The sequence below is a fragment of the Micromesistius poutassou genome (assembly GCF_964030765.1).
Source record: "Micromesistius poutassou genome assembly, chromosome: 3".
NCBI classification, from domain to species: Eukaryota; Metazoa; Chordata; class Actinopteri; order Gadiformes; family Gadidae; genus Micromesistius; species Micromesistius poutassou.
In genome coordinates, this window is record NC_140273.1 from 16,725,759 (window position 1) to 16,748,435 (window position 22,677).

The 22,677-nt window shown below is 49.5% G+C and overlaps 1 protein-coding gene across 1 annotated transcript; it reads right to left on the reverse strand.

Moving 5' to 3' along the window:
• Nucleotides 1–3,217: 3,217 nt before the first annotated feature.
• Nucleotides 3,218–22,528, reverse strand: LOC311340135 (bromodomain-containing protein 4-like). Its single transcript, XM_084465000.1, is given in 21 exon segments — nt 3,218–5,220; nt 8,484–8,784; nt 9,452–9,645; nt 9,997–10,124; nt 11,241–11,373; nt 11,476–11,579; nt 11,700–11,839; nt 11,841–12,441; nt 13,487–14,101; nt 14,221–14,478; nt 14,941–15,041; nt 15,233–15,516; nt 16,216–16,497; nt 16,701–16,829; nt 16,964–17,344; nt 17,460–17,818; nt 18,029–18,164; nt 18,896–19,033; nt 19,856–19,948; nt 20,054–20,424; nt 22,470–22,528. Coding segments are annotated over 20 exon segments (4,575 nt in total). The 5' UTR covers nt 20,183–20,424; nt 22,470–22,528; the 3' UTR covers nt 3,218–5,151.
• Nucleotides 22,529–22,677: the final 149 nt, after the last annotated feature.

Here is a 22,677-nt window from a genome sequence, read left to right on the forward strand (position 1 = left end):
AGGTTGGCGGTTGGTTTAACTCTTTTGTCAGTGAAGTAGGCCTCCGTGGGTCTTGGGACGGCTGTAGAGACAAAGGCCTGGCTGTTTGCAGTGAGGTTGATGCAATCGTGTTCATGGAACCTCAGAGACCTTCCGATTAGGTCAACATTATCTTTCATTAAAACGTGACTCAGGGAGCGAGAGGGGGAAGCGAAGGCGGGACAGGGGCAACAGGGAGATGGGGTAAAACGGTGCAGACGTGGTGGGGGTAAAGACAGAGATGATCTTTCCTGTTTATATTAGCGACTGGGTGGGTGGAGGTGAGCACACGCGAGGAGCCGTGTGTGTTTATTCAACGTCATTTACTTTCCTTATAGGGCGTGTTGTATGACATAAGCACACACACGCACGCACACACACACACACACACACACACACTTTACGTCCCATAGTTCCCCAAAACGTCCTCACAGTATCCCATTTTCTTTGAAGAATGACTGGTGCATGCCACATCTACGCCCGTTATTATTATTATTAGTCCAAACACAAGAGGTTTCTGTAGCGAATCACCACCACCACATGTTGACTCTCCCATTGCAAAAAGAATGACAAGGTCAAGGAATCAGTATTTATGAAAGCCCAAGGCCACAGAGCAGCAGCAGCAGAAGCACAGGGATACCTCCCTGCTTGTCCCCCGTCTACCAAGAGATACAGCTCAGGCTGACAGCAGACACACCCAAGGCCCGTGTGTGTGTGTGTGTGTGAGCGGACCAGATAAGACTTTATTAGGAATGGACGTGACCTGTAGCAAAGAAGGGGTAGATGTAATGTAATGTGTGCTGGTGTTGGAGGACTTGGGTCTGGGAAGTAAGTAGAGATAGAAGTGCCAGGGCTAACATGGGCGGTTAGGGAACAGCCCGATGGAAGGGAACTAATTAAGAGGTCCCTGGAGATCAACATGTGAACTATAAAACCTCGAGGTCGCGTGAGAAACTGCTCGGATGTTGGCGGATGGAGATGCATGTCAGCAAATGTGTGTGTTTTGCTCTCCCAGATGAGTCAACGTGTGTGGAAATGACACTTTGTCACCAAGTATGCCTTTATCACATGTGGAATTCCTTAGGATCATCTGGCATCCATTTTGCAAAGTCCTTGATGACTCAACGACTTGTACAGTTCCTCCCTCTCATCCCCCAAAAACACATACACATGCACACACGCACACACGCACGCACGCACGCACACGCACACACACACACCTACCATCATCCCAACGGTGACGTCAGCTTGCTTGTTCAGTTCCAGGGAAACATGGAGGTCTCGCACAAGGCCACACAAGACAACAGCGACATGAGTGAACATTGACGGTCGTAGCAACGCTGTTACCTCCTTGTTCCTTTATATATACACTGGATATGAGCGGAGCGTGTTTGTTCCTTTTGTTTACTTGCAGTAGGTTGTTAATGGTATCCATCTAGCTGCAGCCCAACCAGTTGTGTAACAGTAACGGGGGTCCTGTTGGAATGCCAAGTGGACTTGCGGTCATGCATTTACAAGTGTGTCATGTCCAAGAAACACAACGCAAGACTCGGCGATGACAACACAGATCCAGTCAGTGGTTTCATAGATGTCCAAACAGCAAGTGGTTCCAGTTTTGGACCTTTTATTTTATTATCAGGATCATTCTTTTTCTTTATGTTGAGTATGGCGTTCTCGGAATGGTCCTCAGTCATAGCCCACATACTTTCTTTCTCTTCCGTTGAACAAAGTTTAAGGTCATCACTGGTCAGGGATCAAACTGTCTTTGCTGTTTCTCCCGGCTTCGGTCAAACATCCTTCCTTTTATGTGTAATGTACTATATTGCCATGGTTTACGTTCACGCATGCTAAATGCTCTTCGGCAGAATTGTTACAAGGAGCTAATTTTCTCAGATTATATAATGGCTGTTTAAGTGAAGCCAGGAGACACTTCTCCGTCGATGGTTTGATCACAAGCGGTATGTCCCTGCAATATTGTACTGACACGACAGCACTGGTTAAGAGTAGAATCCCACTAGCAGCTTACAAAGGCCGACCAAAGAAGAATAAGCAAGTGCACAGGAGGCCTTCAAAGCCAAGGGAAACCCAAACTTCCCTTTGTCCGGTCCCTTGTTGGTCTTTCACTGGCTCTGATGAAAAATGATTTCCTTTGGCACACTTCTCTACAGCAAAGTGTTTGAGTTAATGGAGCGTGATCATGGAAAGACACAGGCAGCATTTACCAAGCATCTTCCAAGAGGCAATGAATTTTCAGGGCTGTCATAGTTACAATGGGCCCTAGCATCATAGGATACAAAGAAACACGGACCAAAAAGGGGTTTCCTACTGCTCATGGTTTATGTTTGTCATAAGGAGGCAAAAGGTGAAACCACAATAGATTATCAGCGGTGATGAACTAACGTAACACCTTTCAATTGGAGAAAGGAAGGAAGATACCTCTGGGTGTAAAGATCACACAAAGCATATTAATATTAACTGGTAATAAAGTTAAGAGCTACATTATTAGCTTTTGTTAGGATCCATTCTCCGCAACAGCCGTTATGGAGAACTGCTGCCTCCTGCATCATGTTTAAGGGGCTTTCCTGGCTTCAAAAGCTAATATGACATGCAAAACCACAATGGCAATTCATCTAATTTGAAAGTCAGTCGTGTGTGTTGTGGTCAGCCAAATAGCTGTGGTTTGAAAAGGTTTGAACCCTTCTAAATAAGCAGATGTCTGTCCACTCTGTTCCTCCAAACCAACGTTTAATGTTGTATTATTCAAAACGTGTGGGATACTGATTTAATATAGCAGCAAAAGAATCAGGGCACGAAGGGTCTTGATTGAAGACGCGTTTGCTAATTTCGTGATAATAATCAACTTATCAACTCAGTGGCTCCCTCTCCTGGCTTAAACTAAAACCTTCATCATGATGAATGAGGATTTGTACAAAACCAGATCTTAAGAGTAACGCATGTGTAAGATAGGATGTATAATGTAAAGATAAATCATGGACAATCGAATATCCGTCTTTTAACTTTAAAACTTTAATTGTAATTGCGATTGTATATTTGTATTTAATTCACTACTGCAAAATGTTTGAATTAATAAATAAGGTATATATGCCTGCATGTTAACACATAATATCTAACATTTTGAAAGTTACTTTGATAGTGGAATGTCATCTACCAAAGCCACAAAAACAAAGGGAAATACAAGTAATTTTTAAATATTATTTTAATACTTTTCTTAAAAAAAAGATGTTTTACTCCATAATCAAAACAGAATAAATCTATTGACCTCAATACCTCCCACACTAACATACCACATGTTGTTCAAAGAAAAAACAAAAATCAAAAAGCATTTACAAAGGAGGGGCGACTCAAAACAATCAAATATGGGAAAAGGGAAAATAAATGAATGAAAGAATGAGAACAAAAGAACCAAATAAACTGACGGATGTCTGGGCCAACCAAAAGAACATGGGATCAAATCCCCCCTTCCAAAAACACAATGGCACACAGAAATCCTTGACTGATAGCATGGACATAAAACACGCACACAGACACGCACACACACACAAAATAAAAAAATGAACATGAATGAGGGATGAAAACAGTTCAAGAAGTCTCTTATGACCATGGTTGCTGTGGTGGTAGTGGTGATGAAGATGTGACTCAGAAACATAAAATCGAATTAAAAAAACGCAACTTAAATACGGTGAAGCTAAAATATTCTAAAAAGAAAATAACAGAAGTTAAGTAGACGGCTAAGTGCAGTAGTTTGTTGTCTTGACTGAACAACGGCGCCCCCATTAAAAAGGCATATGATTTTAAACAGGGATGAGGTCAAATTAAATAGAACAAAAAACCTTAAATTGTCTTTAATATAAAGTTAAAAGAGGATGAATTTTATGTGTAACACACATTTTGAATACACTTTTTCAGCACTCAATAGATTGGTTTTGGCATAAAGTTAAGAAAAAGACGGAAAGCATACAAGAGAACGAGTGTAAGATAAAAACAATCCTTTCGGCAGAACCATACAAATGTTCTTTACAGTAAATTCTAGAAAAAAAACCAAAACCAAAGCTCTGAGATGAGCACAGACAAGCTTAGCTCACAACAAATCTAATTCTTCTGGTGTTCCTCCTTTTTCTTTTTTTCCATTTTTTTTTTTTCGCTGATCTTTTTTTGTCGTATATAATATATATTCATGTATCTATTTATATATATATTTATAATGTATAGTTGTCTGGGGGCAATTCTTTTTAGTTTACAGGCCGAAGCTCTAAGGCAAAGGACACATTCTGACACCTCTTTTAAACCCGCCCCGCCCTCACCGCGCCCCCCCGGGCCGTCCTCAGGTGACCTTCGCCACGCGTGCTTCCTGCCCGCAGCGACCAATGGGAGGGGCTTTCAGAAGCAGAGGGAGAGGGAGGGAGAGGAGGAAAGCCTCTCTTCGCTAAGGTGTTGTACGTGGTCGTTCTCATGACGTCCTGAGGGGACACTGGACTAGGGCCTCCCACGTGGACCCCTTTAGCCGGAGCCTCCGAGGTGGACCCTACCAGGGGGACCCCTTTAACCGGACCCCCCCCCCGACCCTCACGCCATAAAACACAACGCTGGGTAAAAAAAAAGAAATGAGAAAGGGAAAAAAAAAAAAAAAAAAAGAAAGGGACAAAGATTAGAAAAAGAAAAGAGACAGAACATAGCAATCTGCCTGACTAAAGTCTTGTTCATCTGTTTGAAAAGCCCCCCCACCCCTTCTCCTCCTCCTCCTCCGACGACGATCGAAAGGGGGCGGGAGACGTCCGTCCTTATGTCGACGTATCTGGAAGCGCACGACCCCAAAACAAACCGGGTACACAAGCCCGACACAAACGCATCCGACAGCCCTCGGAGCGGTGGGCTTTACAGCTCCACTGCCCCCCATATACAGGACGCATGGCCAGTCACCCCCCCCCCTCCCTACCGAGAGAGCCTTGTTGTAATATGCATGTGTGTGCATGTGTGTGTGTGTGTGTGCGCGTGTGTGTACAGTTGAGCAGCGATAGAGCATATGAAGTAGAAGTAAGAGTCTATTTGCATGTTTTTTTCCGCCAGGAACTGAGAAAAAAAATAAACCATCAGTGTCCAGGCACGCCGTCGCCCTCAGAACAGGTTCTCTTCAAAAATGGCCATGAGTTCACTCTGGAAGTTGATGTCAATGGTGTCCGCCATCTGTAAGAAACAACAGCGTAATGGTCACCGGACAGATGGAGCCTGAAGACTTATGGTAGGGGGGCATTTGATGTTCATGAAATGCATTTACAGACATGAAAACAACAAACAACACAAATATACATCGTTCACTTTCACCTGCATTAAAAAGGTATGAAGAACAATAAAGTAATTCATGTGACAGCTAATATTATGAAGGACGAGACTTTGTTCGTGTTCGCTAAACAGTTCATGTGGTCTGCACTCGTTTTTTTTCATTTTCTCCCGCTCCCTGCCAGAACCCTGTCTCTGATCCCCGGTGTTAGTTGATCAGACAGTAAAACTGTCTTGTCTTCATCCTGGTTTTCTCCCCCTCCCTGCCAAACATCTGTCACTTACCCCTCACTACTCTTAAGGCGGTCACACACCAAGACCGTCGCCAGAAAATGGAGTCGGGCTATTAATCTCACCGACTTGGTCAAAAAAAGTGTGAGATACACACCTAGACGACTACAGACGACGCCGTACGCTCTGCGCGAGACGTAATGTCTCCAAAACAGCAAGCGGCGCTAATCTAAGTATTGTGGTCCAAAAAAGAACGAAAACCGGAAATACCAGGACCTCTCTCAGCAACCGCGAACAGCGACGGTCTGTCCTCCACCATGCTGATAAACTGTTCATCGATTTCGTCTGTCCACATGGTCAAAGAATTCAACATCAACTATCAAAACGATGCCAAACCAATGCGTTGGGAGAGTGGAGTCATTGTCTGCGCTTTCACTGTTTTTTCAGATTGGTAAAGACTGAACGACTGTAGTGGCCGATTACACACGTTAGGGTTAGAGCTGAAAAGAACGCCGCTGACCTTATCGACGGCCGACCTCACCGTACACACCGAAGAGACTCATGTCACCGACCTCTCAAGACTCACAGACGCCCGATTTTCCGGCGCGGTGTGTGGCCGCCTTGAAGGAGTTGATCAAACAATTGATCTGGATTTGCCGTTATCCTGTTCTCCTCCCCCCTGCCAGACCGCTGTCTCTAACCCCCTACTGCTCTGAAGGGATTGATCAAACGAGCAACTGAGCGGTTGTTATCAGCACCAAATGGCCCTTCTTTTGTCTCACGGTCCAACAACAGATCCCCCGCAGAGCAACATGTGGCACGCCCCACCCTCTGCTGAACCCTAGAGGGGTGTCGGCAGTTTGATATTCTCTACCTTATTTTGTATAAAAGGTAACCAAATACAAATAAGGGGGTTGCACCTTTTTGTATGTTAATAACACATGGGGCGGGGGAGAGCCCCGCCCCATGCTTAAACACACATAATGGGAGAGGAAACATAATGGGAGAGGACACACAATGGGAGATAGTGACACACAATGGAGAGTAACACGGGAGTAATGCAGGCTGACATAGAGGAGAGTCCATGGTCTATCTGGAAGAAACAGACTCGGAAACTGAACTTTGAATGAACTTACTTCAGGTAGTAAGAAAGAAACTAATACTAACTACTAAAATATTTAGAATTAGAATTCCTTGGTCTGCTGATATTCTTTGCCCGGTTTGTGGTCTCCTAGTGGTTGAGGGTATCCATTGTGGGCCTACTGGTGGGGAATGCACCAGGAGAGATCAGTTGAACCTAAGGCCAAGTCCACATGTACCAAAACTATCTTTTTTCCCCCGTTTTCCCTGGCATCGTATCAAGAACATTTGCGTCCAAACGGATCCATCTCAATATGACTCAACACGCTACTTCATATTCCAGGCGTATAGGTGGCGCTGTTTCAGTTTTAGAAATTCACCGGAAACGGAGAGGAAGAGGCGGAGCATGCGCAGAAAGCTTGAGCGCTGTATACAAATACAGTAGAAGAAAATAAACTGAATGGAAAGAACATGACGATGGCTCCTGTAGCGAAGAATAGAATATTATAATATTATATTATTATATATATATAATATTTTGCGATAGTAACCCTAATAGGCACAATATATTTTCCAGCAGGAACACGAGCATGTAGTCTGCCATTGTTGTTGTTATGAGACGTCGTCACGGGTTACAAGAGGTTACGCTCGAGGGGTGTGGCGATGACATCATCGAAACGCAAGTATGCGTATTGGCCGTCGAACACTCAAGGGCTTCGTTTGTGAATTTTTTCACCCTGGGACCAGGTTTCAGAAAAGTTTGTTTGCAAGCGATGCGTTTACAGGATTCGTTTGGACGATCGGCCAAAACGATGCAAAACATCTGCGTTTAAACCAAAAAGCGTCTCCGTGTGGCTGGCCCCTAAGGGGTTCCTCACAAGAAAACCTCTCCTCTTCCACCCCTGAATAGACCCTCTGTACATATTATTCTTTTTATTTCTTTTATATTTCTTTTTATTTGTGTTGTTGAACTTCTTGTTGTGCTGTCATGCTCCGTGTGTGCTCATGAATCTGTAAAGTGACCTTGAGTCTAAGGAAGGCGCTGTATAAAACAAACATATTATACGGTGATAAACCTTGGTTAGGCCCACTCAGATGGATCGATTGTTCATATCATTTTTATAATGAATGAACGTGGACCGCTTTCACCTAGACCGGGTAGCCCCGCCCATTCTGCCGGCGATTTGAGTTCGCCCTGCAGAAGGGTCGGGAGAAGAGCAATACATTTCTTTCTAGTTTCGATACATTTTTGCGGGAGCCAATCACCAAGATGGCTTTTCCCCCTGGCGCGCTATTGGCTGGTTTAACAACAATGACGACAGGGAAGCGACGGCAAGCAAGCAGCCGATTGCGTACAGAGTCAATTTAACTCCCGCCCGTTGATCACGCCTCTTGTGCTGAAGAAAATGACAGCAGGCTCCCCGGACCAACGTACAATCTACGATTGAGCTTGGTCTGGCAATAGACCTCTGAAGAACAAGTCCCGCCTTCGAGGCTCCCGGTTCCCTCTGTCAAATGTCTATGGGAAATAACATGGGGTTTTTGAATGATCGTACATAACAAACTCTGTAGGTGGCGAAGTAGTAAAAGCTGCGTCGGTGCCGTTAAAGTAGTAAACGATTATAAATGCTATTTTAACGGCACAGACAATCCAAAAAGCCAGTCGAAACTAGATGGAAAAAGTGTGTAGTTCAAAACATGACGCAGATTTTAGTTTGTTATGTACGATCATTCATAAACCCCCCTTATTTCCCATAGACATTTGACCGAGGGAACCGGGAGCCTCGGAGGCGGGACTTCTTCAGAGGTCAATCGCCAGGCTAGTTGCCATGACACAGCCGCGTGTTTCGCGCACTCACCGCTTCTCGCCGGCGCCTCTCCTGCTCCCGGCGCCGCGCCATCTCCCTCTGCTGGTCGAGAGCGGTCTGCGCGGCGGCCGAGGGCGGGGCCGGGGGCGTGGCCTGCGGCTGGCTGGGGGCGGGCTGCGGAGAGTGGGTGGGAGGGGTGGAGGCGGGCGGCGTGGGGGCGAGCGGCGACGGTTGCTGCTGCTGCTGCTGCTGTTGTTGTTGTTGCTGCTGCTGCTGCTGCTCCTGCCGGCGGTGCGCGTCGTCCTTCGAGCGGCGGGCCGGCTCCACGGTGTCCTCGTCGTCACGGCTACCGCTGCCGAAGGGAGGGAAGAGGTGAGAGGAGGACGAGGGCGTGGGTGACACGCCGGGGGAAGCGGGATCCGCCATGGAGCGGTACACCTTCTCTAGCCTTCAGTGTCACGTGCGTTGAAGGTCCTATGAGTAGGAATCATACATCCCTTCTCGCTACTGGCCTCTCTGGCCGCTAAGTGAACTGCAGCCTGCTCGGGCCTGAGCATGCAGAGCACTGGGACACAAATAACAGTCATCAACTTTGAATCATAAAGTTTGAATCATAAATTTGACGTTGTACAAATGAAAAAAGCTTGGATTTCACTTCCTTCCTTTTTCACAGTAACACTACTAGATGATACATTAACTAAAACATCCTAATGAACATTATATTGCCTCCCACTAGATTCTACAAGCTGCACCTTTAATACATTACTCAACCGAGCTGCACGCCGTGGACCATGGGCTGGTTCCTCCCAACTTTTCGGACCAATTCCGATTTAGCTAAGGGTCCCTTATCGTTTTCACTGATGTCGCTTTAAACGTCATCGTGCGAACACAAAACGAACCAGGGTCAAAGGGCAACATCTTGAGAAAAAAATCAGCAGCTGATCCCCGGACCAACTCGACCCGAAGCTACGAGGGGGTGAGAGTGGGCCCCCGAGCCCCCTGGACCCCCCGACCCTTACCGCAGCTTCTCCTGCTCCCTGCGCGCCTGCTCAGCCTGGGCCTTCAGCTGCCGCTCCCGCTCCTCCTTCTCGCGGGCCACGCGGCGGAACTGCTCGAAGCTGTCGCTGGAGGAGCGGAAGGAGGAGGTGGAGGTGGTGGACTGCGGCCGCTGGATCAGGCTGGCCCACGAGCCCATGTTCTTCAGCTTGGTGTCCTGGGAGACAGAGGCAGAGAGAGAGAGAGAGAGAGAGAGAGAGAGAGAGAGAGAGAGAGAGAGAGAGAGAGAGAGAGAGAGAGAGAGAGAGAGAGAGAGAGAGAGAGAGAGAGAGAGAGAGAGAGAGAGAGAGAGAGAGAGAGAGAAAGAAAGAGGGAAAGAGAGAGACCGAAAGAGAACGAGAGAATAAAAAGGAAGGGGGACACAAAATAAATGTCCATAACATAAAGAACTGCAATCACACAAAGGGGACATAGAAACCGTGCTCAGACACACACTACTGACATGTGTAAAGACACATGCACACTGGTGCAAATATGCAAACACACACACACAAACACACACACACACCTGTGCTTTCTTGGGAGCGCTCTGTGTTTTAGATTCCAGCTTGACTTTGACGTCATGCTGCGAGGTGGGTGGGGCCGGGGAGTGCGGGAGGCGTGACCCTGGGCGGGAGCTGTCCAATGACTTCACGTCTATGGGAAGGAACGACGCGCCATGCCGGTTAGACAACCACACACTCACAGTGTCCAGTCGCACTAGCGATGTCACGATACCAAAATGCTTCAATACGATACCCAAATAAAAATATCTCGATACTGATACTGAAACAATACCACTGCAAAAACTTAAAACATCAGGAGAGGGCAGTCCTTCGACAAGGAGTGTCGAGTCGTTTGTGGTCATTTACATTTTACATTTAGATGTATAAATATATATCACTGTATATACAGTACAGTAAGGATGTTCATAGCAACAAGTGCCATGCACTTACAATTGTTCTAGGAGTTATAAGGTTATAAAGGTCAAGGTTGCTTTATTTATACCCGTGGGTAAATTTGATTTGCAGGTCAAGAAAAAGGCGTTCACTTAGACAGTAAAAAACAACAGCATACTCAATACAAAAACACACAACAAAAAACAGAAGGCAAAAATCACAAAAGGTGTTCAGGACATCAGAATGTGCAAGAAGATGACGCACCACTAGTGGGCGCTGTGACATTTTATTCACACGGATAATGGCTGCAGGAACAAAACCGTTCCTGTAGCGGTTTGTTCTGCTTTTCACTCTGAATGGATTTAGTTAACCTCTGTAACTGTTTGGTGTACAGGGCTTCCATGTTCAGCTGTGGCTCACCAATCCACTCACTGGACCACTTGACTATTTTGTTTAGGGAATTGTTATTTTTTAAAGATATGTTTCCAAATAAAGAGTTACAGGTCATTTGACACCATGGTGTAGTTCTGTCTGCCCACCACGTAGGGCAGTGGAGCGCACGGCGACAAGAGGACTGTTCAAAGAAGCTTGTAAAAGATGAAGAAGAGTGAAAGCTCTTTGAGGTAAAATGCTCAGAAGAAAATGATACATTGAAGCCTTTTGCTAATAATCTGTTGACCACCAAAAAGGGCAGAGTCACAGCTCCTTTCCATGTTTTGTTACGGAAATATTCTACTGAAGAAAACTCATTTGAGCAAGTGGATAAAGCAGTTTACTACTGACGGCAGCATTTGAGCTCGTCTACCGTCAGACTTTAGATATGAACCTTAAGTCAGAGACACGTTGGGACTGGGGAGAGGGGGAGCGCACTCACTGTGAGGAGGCCTGCTGTCCAGGCTCTTGTGTCCGTCCGGACGCAGGGCGGGGCTGAAGGGCGACGGCGGCAGGACGGGAGAATGGGAGAGCTTCTCCTCCTTCACCGCCCCCACCAGATTGGACCTCTGCTCCTGAACACACACACACACACACACGCACACGCACTTAGCATGCATTATTCTGTATTGTGCTTTAAAGTCGATGCACGGGGACGCTAGGGAGGAAGGGCCTACGTGTTTCTTGGTCGGCGCAGGCGAGTGCTGTCCAACCGGATGGAACTGGGGAGTCATCTGGGGAGAATGGAGCATCAGAGACGTCGGACTCTCCCTCAGGGGCCCTGCGCACACGCACCATCATCAAGTCTCAATACACGTGCGTGTGTGTGTGTGTGTGTGTGTGTGTGTGTGTGTGTGTGTGTGTGTGTGTGTGTGTGTGTGAGCGTGCGTCATCAGCCCACCTGTTGCGAAAGGCTCCGTTTTGATGCACGGCGACTGCGGTCGAAGGAGGTGCTGCTGCTGCTGCTGCATCTGCTGCAGTTTCTGCTGCAGCGCCGCGCCCTTCTGCAGCGCGGGCTGCGGCGGTGGCGGCGGGGGGCGCGTGCGCGTTCATGAACGACTGCGGCAGGAGGCCGAGGCCGGCGCCGTTCCGCTGGGGCCCCGCCGTGACGGCCTGCGCGTGGGCGTGGGCGGGCTGCGCGGCGGCGGTGGCGTGCGAGGGGGCCTGCGCGGGCGAGTGGGCGTGGCCGTGGCCGTGCGGCGGCGGCTGGGCGGGGGCGGGCGCCCGCGGCTGCAGCGACTGCAGGTACATGTGCATCTGGCCGAGGGGCAGCGAGGGGGGCGGGGTGTCGGGGCCGGCGGGCGCCGGCTCCTCGTCGTCCTCCAGCAGTGCGGCGGGAGGCTGCGCCGACAGCGTGCCCAGGATGGTGTGCGTGGTGGGGGAGGGGAGGTGTGGCGGCGGTGGTGGCGGCGGCGGCGGCGGCAGCGGCAGCGACAGGGGCGCCCGCTCCGGGAGGGCCAGGGGCAGCGAGGGCTGAGGGGGTGCGGAGGAGGAGGAGGAGGAGGAGGAGGGCAGGGGAGCAGCGGCGGCGGTGGCAGGCATGATGGAGACGGGGGCGGGGGGCGGCTGGGCGCTCTTGGGGGGGAGGGGCGCGGCGCGGTGGCTGGGGCGCGACGGCTGCTGTGGAAGAGCGTTGTGGAGCGCTGCGGAGAGGAAGGAACATCTCGGTCACTATTGGGAGCCGTCGCATCAGGACACGCGGAACAGAGCCAGAGTAGACAGTGTGTCGATCGGCCGCAACAAAATAAACACAATAAACAGTGCGAGACGCTGAGGCGTGTTTCCGGCCCCTCCCGCTCACGAGGACCACTGTACTACTAGTGGCGTACTGCTGCTCAGTACAGCCAGTTAAAGAAACTGTACCTCAGAAAGGTCATACCATTTCAGTTAATTGGAAATGGTTGTTTAACCAAGCCATGTTGTTTTTTTGTTATACTGTATTAATAGTAGTAGTGAGTTTTTACAGTAATATAAAAATGTTATATTATCATCCATAATTAACCATATGGTTTATTTAGGGTTCTGTCCTAAGGAGATAAACATGAAAATTGTTAATTAAGAATTTTTATAATTTATTATGATAATTATCGATATTGATCAATATATATATATATATATATATATATATATTAGGGCTGTCAAAGTAACGCGTTCATTTCGATTAATTAATCACAAAAAAAAACGCAGATTAATCGCGGTCCTATAGTGCCCTCTAGAGTCAAAACAAAGTATTGTATATTCTTTGCCTGAGATGCATTGCATCTTGAGTGAGATGGAAATGTTATTAATTTGATCTTAAAATGCACCGTATGTTAACGAAAGACATGTTTTAAATAAAAGAGACATCAAACTTTAAAGTCTATTATGTCTATTGTTCATTGAATCACTCATTTGCCATAATTTATTTGAATTAAATTATTTTGAAATACTTTCTCTGCAAAATGTAATTATGCGATTAATTTAGATTAATTAATCACAGAGCCTGTAATTAATTACATACATTTTTTTAATCGCTTGACAGCCCTAATATATATATATATATATATATAATAATTAATATATATATATATATATATATATATATTAGGGCTGTCAAGCGATTAAAAAAAAAAATATATATATATATATATATATATATATACTGTATATACAAGATATGAAAACCCATGTCATTAACCCTGAACGTACCTGGCGAAGGTATGACGGCGTGTTGGTTGAGGAAGGGGTGTGTCTGGGCGGGGGCCGGGGCGGCGTGGGCCTGTGCTGTGTTGAGGGGCCCCGGGGGCCCGGGGGCCGCCGGGCCGCTGGCGCCGGACACGGCGGGGCTGGGCTCCGGTTTGGACTGGGCCAGGTGAGGGTTCAGAAAGTGTGCCAGGGGATCGAACCCAGACCCCGACAGCTGCGACGAGTCCAAAGAGGGGGGGGCGGGGACGGGCAGGGGCGGAGGGGCGGCGAACAGGGGTTTGGACTGGACCGCCTGGGGCTGGTGGGGGGGCCCTGGGGGGCCCCCGCCGCTGTTAAAGGAAGAGTGGTGAGGCCTTTTGGCGTCCTTGGGGAACGCCGCCTTCTTCTGCTTCTGCTGCTGCTGCTGCTGCTTGGGAACCAGCCCTGGTGGGGGAGAGAGGAGGGAGGAGGAGGAGGAGGAGGTGAGACGAGGTCCAGGCAGACAGGCGGGGCGGGGCGGGGCCGGGCCGGGGGTCCCCTCCTCACCATGTTCGGAGTCTTCGCTGTCCTCGGAGGAGTCGCTGCTGGCCGACGAGGAAGAGCCAGTCTTCGCCTTCGACACCTCCAAGGCCTTCTCAGCTGGGGGGGGGGGAGGATGGTGAATTTAAGTCGACATTTGTTAGAAAAAAAGACCTTCAACTCCCACTGCTTAAAAAACACACAAACACACACACACATAATCTCACACTCACACACACCTGTTGTCCTTTTCTTTTTCCTGAGGCTGCAGGAGACGTATTTTTCCAGCTCCCTCAGCGTGGAGGGCTTCAGTGTTTCAAAGTCGATCTCGATCTCGTCCGGATTGGAGTTCTTCAGTGAGGGCTCCCGCGACTGGATGATGTGGACGACGCGGCCCAGCTTGTCGCCGGGGAGTTTGTTGATGTCCAAGCTCAGCTGGCGCTTCTCCTCGTACGACATGGGCTTGCAGCGCTCACCCGAGCTGCCTCCGAACACACCTGGGAGAGAGAGTCAGAGAGGGCAGGGGTCAGAGGTCAGAGAGGGCAGGGGTCAGAGAGGTCAGAGGTCAGAGAGGGCAGGGGTCAGAGAAGGCAGGGGTCAGAGAGGGCAGGGGTCAGAGGTCAGAGAGGGCAGGGGTCAGAGAGGTCAGAGGTCAGAGAGGGCAGGGGTCAGAGGTCAGAGGGGTCAGAGGTCAGAGAGGGCAGGGGTCAGAGGAGACGACGGCGGTCAGCCGAGGTCCTCAATGAAGGGAAGGGCCAAGAAATCCTGAGGGCAGCCGAGAAGCGCCGTTCCAAAGGCTTACCAGAGCCACAATGTGTCGTTTGTTGTCAAATGTTATTCAGGATAGTGTGCATCCTATGTCGGGGGGGAGGGGGGGAGAAGTCTAGAGCAATGGTCTTGAGCGTAAAGCGACCTGACACACACATCAGTCGACATCATGTGAAAGCATGCGTACACACCAATGTCGTCTTCTGCCTCGAGAGACGCAGAGGGGACGAGGGGCGTCGGGCCGGCCGGGGGGGGCGCCCCGAGACGACTGTTCTTAACCTCATCTTTCTTACTGCGGCGGAGAAAGATGGCTTGGATTAGCTCTGTGCAACAGGAACGGCATCATAGACGGAGGAGGCTCTACAGCTCAACAGTGGCGGAACTGCGGTCCCCGGAAATTCAGTCCATTCTCAATTAGGTTCAACGGGGTTCATTTCACAATGGGACTCAAAGTGAATAATAAAAAAAAAAAAAGAGTCCTACCCAGGCTTCTTCCTGTCCTTCTTGCCCACCGCGGCAGGCTCCTTGCAGATCTTGCTCTTCTTGGACGGCTGGAGGATGGCGGCGGGCGGGGCCTCCGCCATTTCCTCCAGCGCAGACTTCTTCTTGTGCTTCTCCTTCTTCTTCTCCTTCTCTTTTTCTTTCTCCTTCTCCTTCTCCTTCTCCCTCTCCCGCTCCTTCTCCTTCCTCTCCCGCTCCTTCTTCTTGCTGGGCTTGCTCACCTGGGGCTGGGCGAGGGCAGCCAGCTGCTCGTGGACCGCCTTCAGCTGCCGGGGGGGGGAGACAGCGAAACACGGAAACCGTTAGCACGGACGCTGGTGGGGGGGGGTTATGTGACAGGACGCGCTTCCTGGCTGAGGCCCTCCCCCTCCCCGGCTGTATCGTCACCTTTTCTCCTCCTTCCCCGCACCCCACACCCCTTTCATTTGCCATCGTCTGACCCAGTGAATCCCAACCCAGGGGTCGCGTCGCCCGATATGCATACGGGGTCATGTGACATTGTTGCTGGATAAACAATAGATATTTGATCGTTAAATGTAAATGGTCCTTAGGAATACAAACAGATGGAGTCTTAGGCCCCGTCCCAATACCCTCCCCTAACCCTAGATTTTTGCCCTAACCCTAGATTTTGCACGTTCTCGTGTAGGGGTGGGGTGTCCCATTACTGTATGGAGCAAGGGGGAGTGCTATATTGCCCTTATAATCAACCCTCAAAACGTAGTGAGGTCCGATGCAGGCCTAAAACGAAGTGGAAGATTTACTGCTGAGGGCACTCCAAAAGTGGAAGTCCAAGTGGAAGTTTTAAGGGGGGAGAAATGGGCGAGCTAACCCCTATCAGCCGCCGAGGAGGGCCGTGGTGCTGATCGGCCGTACGTGAAAAGCGGATGCAAGTTTGGGGGGGGGTCACAAACCTTTTGTGACATCACACGGGGCTCACGGGCCCTAGAGGGAAGCGGCAGTCTAACCTGCTCCTGTAGCTCGGCCAGCCGGTGCTGCCGCTCGCGCTCCGAATCGCCCGCCGACGACTCCGTGTCCGAGGAGCTGGAGGTCCGGCGTGCCAGCGTGGCCGGCAGGACTTGGCGCGAGGTGGGGGCGGGGAGGAGGGCGGGGTGGAGCGCCGGGTGGTGCAGCACCGGGTGGTGGTGCGCCGGGTGGAGCGCCGCGTGGAGGGCCGGCGACGGGGCCGGCACCGGCGCGGGCTCCGTGGGCTCGTCCGGCATTTTGGCGAAGCGCATCTCAAACACGTCCTGTCACGAGGACATTATGGCAAAGAGAAGCCGTGAGCTGCTGCTGGGTGTGTGTGTGGGAGAGCCGCGAGTTTAGAAAACAAAAGACAAACAAAACACAGACACGCGCCTCAAAACATCATCCGGCGGTAGGACGGTAGGAGGGGGGGGGGAGGGGGTTATCATCAGGTCGTTTAGGTGCAGAGTCGGTGTTTGTACTTTACCTGTAACTTGCGTGCCATGGCGACCACGTCGTGATCCGGCGGGTTGTATTTATAACAGTTGGAGAACATCAGGCGCACGTCGGCCGCAAACTCCTGGGCGTCTCTGTACTGCCTGGCCTCCAGCTTGTTCTGGAGACGCGGGCAGGAGACGTGAACGCACGTTAGCACACACTCACTCACGCACGCACGCACGCACGAGTGACACTGGGTCGCGTCTCTCGCGCTCCAGTCCGCACGCCCCCCGGGGGTGGGGAACAGCTCACCTTGACGGTGCACAGGTCCATGGGGTGCTTGATGATGTCGTGGTAGTCGTGGAGGCTGAGGGCCTGCGCGTCCACCGGCTTGTAGAAGGGCCAGGCGTACTCCCCGTGCTTCTTGGACAGCATGTCCCGGACCAGGCCGGCGCAGTAGCGCAGCTGCTCCTGCTTCTTGGGGCTCGCCGTGCCCGCCAGCCCGATGCCCAGCACCAGGCCCAGGTGGTTCTGGGAGTCGGGCTGCAGGGCCTCCCTCTTGGGCTGCTTGGGCGGCCGGCTGACCTCGCGGCGGGGCCGCGGGTCGGCGGAGGAGACGGGGGACGACTCGCTGAGCTGGTCGTTTGCGGTGGGCGTGGTGGTGTCCGCTTTTCTCTTTTGACTTTTCCTCTGCTGTGAGAGGACAGCAGATAAATAAATGAATAAATGAATGCAATTTGAAGCAGGGCGTCCAGATGCTCAGAGACTTTAGGGGGAGGTTCTGAAGTAGTTTGAGCCATGGACTAACCTTGATGGGAGCTGCAGAGTTCTGCTGAAGCTGGTTGGGGTGGAGACCTGAGAGAGCGGTGGTGTGGGTGGTGGCTGGAGGAGGGACCGAGGTCAGTCCCTGGGCCAGGATGTCCAGTGTTGACAGGGGGAACGGGGGTCCAAGCTGAGGGGCGTGGGAGGGTGGAGTGGGGGGCACCCGCGGGGGCTGCGCCTGGCCGTGGGAGGGGAGGGCCAGGGGGAGGTTGGGAGGGCCCTGAGGGGTGGGGGTCAAAGGGGGTGCGCGGGTGTGGGGCGTGGAGGAGGATGAGGAGTAGTCTCGTGTGTGGGGAGTGGTGGAGGGGGAGGAGGACTCCTGGCCCGAGTCTGGTCTGGTCAAACCTGGGGAAGGATGCAAACCAATGAGGAAAAGAAAACAACAACCAAGACTCCATCCACATTGAAACAGAAGGGAACTGTAATCGGTCTCAGGACACAACAATGACTGCTGGGCAACGTAGCAGACAAGATGGATACGGCAGCCGACGTCTGACTGCCGTTTGGGAACGGACGTCCCAAACAGATCAGGTCCACTTCTAGTTCTGGTTTTACCTGGCTCCCGCCGGCTACTGCCGCGCCGTCCTTTGGAAACCACGGCGATCTCCGTCTCCTCCTGGGGCATCTCAGAGATCTTATTGAGAAACGCCTTCTCCAGAGACTCAGCCATCAACACAATGTCGTCGCCGGGCTGTGCACAGGTACACAGGTACACACACACGTACACACACGCACAAACACGTACACACACACAATCTCAATCTCCAGTGGGATTCCATGATGCAAGCATTTAAAGACATTTGTAATTCCTCATTCATTTGAATGCAATAGCTGTTTCGTCCATCAAATGAAAGGCAGGCTGTGTTTACGCAAAGATGACCGACTCTCTGTACATTACCCCGCTTGTAACGTGGCTACTTACTACGTTCATGGCAACAGCCTGTTATTCATAGAGGCAGTCTGCTGTTCAGAAATATGAATGCCTTAATCTAACAGTAGAAATTGAGCAACTTCAACTAAGCCATGTAATAACATACATTAGTATATGCTACACGTGAACCTCCTAAGATGGCGCAATTTGATTGGTTCGCTTTCTCGGGATATTGGGCAATATCCCATGATTGAGATCTCAAACGTGGGACATTGTTTTCATCGCAAAATGTCGCGCGTGACGGTCGTCTTGTCGCGCTAATAAAAACAAATAAACCGCTAATAAAAACAAAGAAATCCCGGCAAAAAGTGCTATCTTGTTTATTGTTGGAGTGTTCACGTGTAGTATATACTAAAACAATTATTCACTTTGCCTTCGGCGAATAATTATTAAATAACAGGGAACCTAATCAGCCTCTATCGGTGTAGAAAGGTATACATATTTTAAGACCACAGGCCCATCCTGCAGCGTGTGTGTGTGTGTGGGTTTACCTTATTGTAAATGTAGCAGTTGGTGAACATTGTGTTGAAGTCGTGTATGCAATCATGGGCATTCCAGTAGTAGCTATTTTCCAGACGTTTCTTGATAGTGCCCATGTCCATGGGGGTCTTGATGATCTTGTAGTAGTCCTAGGTCCAGGGAGGAAAAAGGAGGGCGCAGTTAGTGCAAGTACCAGTTAGTAGAGGTCTTTCACGGGTCTCCCCGAACCCCATGATCCCAAACCCGACCTGGGCCCCGTACGGTTTAGGGTCCACATTGTATCATGGTCTATGGGCTCGGGCCCCATTCTATTACCACGTGTCCCGGGTCTGAATAACCGCCAGAGCGCAAAATATGGGGGGAAATTCTTTTTTTTTCCCCAGCTAGTTGGGCCGAGAAAATGCACACGGTAAGGATGGATGTGGATTATATTAGGCGGACTGTGACGGTGTGACTCATGTAAGACAGGCCCGTTGCATATTTAAAGCCAAACTGTAGCCGTTTTTTCACGTTAAAAAGATTATAGCATCCAATTGGATCTTGGAACAAATTTCCTGGGTCCATTAGGATTCTGGCCCCTCAATTTGGAGCCGTGCAGACCTCTTAGCTAGTCTTGACAGATGTCTATACCGTGCCATTTAAGCTATTTTTCAGGAAAATGTGCAGAGCAAAAATACTATAGTCTCTTTTATTCCACCCATTTCATTTGTGTGCGTGTGCGTGCAGAAAGATGCATGCACACACACACACATACATGTGTTTGAGGCACATTCTAGACACAAGATTATCCTGGCCCACAATCACAATAACCTTTGGGATATTTACACAAAATTGACATTTATGCATTTATTTTTGTCTTATCAGGCCCCATCTTCTGATTATGGTCAATTCAAACCAAAAAAAAAACTGATATCACAGAATGGAAAGAATTATTTCATACTAAAGAAGTACCACTCAGCCATACTACTTACAGGCAGGTTGAGTTTGATGGCGTCTACGGGAGCTTGGAAGGGCCATGCGAAGTGGTGTTTCCATAAAGCCTTCAACACCCCTTTCAACAGGTACTGTGTCAAAAACCAAACAGTCAAAATCCCAGCCATCATGTTCATATACGACAGGCAGCACGTCATGTTGCCAAACGACCCCCACAATAGCTTGACTCTCCGTACCTGTAGCTGATTGGTCTGTCGCCTGGGTCGGGACGGGTTCCATGTTTCGGGAGCCGGGGGGTTGCAGGAGAGAGGAGGCGGGGCTGAAGGAGGAGTCTGGCTTCTGCCCGCCTCCAGTCCGTCCCCCATGGTGATGGTGGGGTGGGGTGGGGTGGGGTGGGGGAGGGGGGGGGGAGGAGGGGGTTTGCAGACGAGTCGGGGCTGATTGGACCTGGCGGGGGCAGGCGCGGCAGCGGGGGCGCCGCCTCAGGCCATGACGCTCCTGACTCGACTCTCTGGGGGAAGGACGGTCATCATTATCATCGTCACCACCACCGTCAGTCGCTGCCCTTTACCGGGGTAACTCCTGAAGTCAGCGCTCACTGCACGGTCTATGGGAAGAGATCACCCACGTCGTCAGTTTCATCCGCATGGCTCAAGTTAGAACTTAAGAAGTCATTCTGTGAATTTGATTCAGATTAAATTCATTTAGGAGTAGACAGGGGTCAGGATGTCTTTAGGAAAGCTGCGGACAATGGGGATAAAATCAAACCTCAGAGTACGTTTTTGTGATTATTGTGGACTGTCAGTTTGAATGATGTAATTATATTGCGGGATCATTTCTCTAGTCTACAAGAAGAGCCATCTACAGGAAGGATGTTGGGAGGAAGGACCAGACTTTGCGTTCACTGGTCGAGATAAAAGCCTGGGTTGTCTATAAGTTAAGGGTTAGTGTGCAATGCACACTGGGACTGGTGACCTGAGAGAGATAGAAGAAAGGAGTGGGAAATATAGGTTGTGTGTGTAAATGGGGGACTTATCGTCCCTGTTACACATGTGTTATAGCTGTGCATAAATGAGACACTTCTCATTTGTCCATAATCCTTTTTTGTGTGAACCTGTGTGACCATGATTATGTGTTAAGAGTCGTTTTCAAACGTATATTAACGACGTTATGGTAATTCCAAAGGAGCCTGCAGTATGCCGGTTTCTAGGACTATTGGAACAAAAACAATGCTTGAAATCAGCTGTATATTGATTAAACAAATCCTATTTGAGAATCAAGAGGCAATATTGGAATATTCTGAAACTAAGGCTAGTTGTGGTGCAATAGTACCAATATTAACTACTTTCGATATCGACCTGCTCAACTGCTCAGTATTGTGTTTTGAAATAGTGTCCTGAAACTCGGTGGAATTTTTTCTGGAAGTTCTTTCTGTTTAAAGCCTTGACATACTTTCGAAAGGTCTAGGTGGCCACATTCATAGTCCAGCACGGATGAGTTGACCGTTTCTTGGACGTTAAATATACGTGTGGACACTCTGGACTTTTGTTTTATTGTGGATCTGACAATTTTGTCAAAACATTTAAATGTGCATACATTTGTATATCGATCCAAGATTCGTATAAAGTTACATAACATTCCATTTATAAAGAAAGCATTTTCTTTGATCACGCCTTTCGGTCAGATGTTGACTTCAGGTTCAGCACGTTTCACTACGCACATTACATTCCCGCACACCGCTATTACCGTACCACATGTCGAAGGAGCGCAGACAGTAAAACGTTAAGGTCAGATCAGCCGTGTTCTTCGAATAGACAATTGAACACTCCCGATAGTCTTAAAAGCCGAAACAGCTTCATATATGTTGCTACCACGGTGTCAAGCACATCAATTACAATTCCAGGGTCCACGTACTACAGCTCAGACAACCACTTAACACAATCAAACACCGACAATACACCCTCAAAATAATCTTTGGGCGTTAATATAAGCAACGAAATGATTTTGACTCATATTCAGCATGAGACGATGTATAGCAGAATATCCTAAAAGTGCTCACTCGCTATTCCTTAACCTTCCCTGTGAGAATGTCGCCATGTCGGCTGTCACCAGTTGACAGCTCGGCACGTAAACCGCCTTTCAGAATACAACTTTGACCGATTTTAGATTCCCGAAAGATTATACGCCACATTTTACCAGCGCCTCTGCGCCACCATGCGTAACCTACGCTTCGAGTTGATCGTACGTTATGTCACGAATACGGCCTACGGGGCTACAAACAAACAGCCTAGCAGCTAACTGGTTAGCATCATACTGTCCTGCAGGTTACGCGCACACTGACAGCCAGGGCCAGGCAGCGGTGTCGTGAAAATGACCTCAGCGTGACCACAACAACGCTAACAACGCAACACACTGCACGCGCCGAGAAACAAAGTGCACAAACTTAATGTAGCAAGATTCATCTCGTGCGCCCGCACCGGTGCAAGGCCTGCGAAGACAGCCCATGCTCCGCTTGTCACTGCGAGCCCTGACAGCGCATGGAATACGCGAGCGGTGACAGATGTCAGCGTTTTATTGAATTCGTTGTATTCCGCGCCGACGCCTGGCGTGTGTCAATGTCACAATAGTATAGGTTCAAACTGCGTTTTTTACCTTCCTATGTCGGTTGTCAGCGCGCGCAGATCTTCCTCGCCCCAAATCCAGAACAAACAGTCCCGTCCGACGTCAGCGACGTCAGACGCAAGGGGGCGGGCCTAAAGCTGGTCAGACGAATGTCACCTCTTCGCGATTACCCCACCCCGCCTGTATGTAGAAGCTCATGCAACACCATACAAATATTTCAAGTAAGAAAATAAATTCA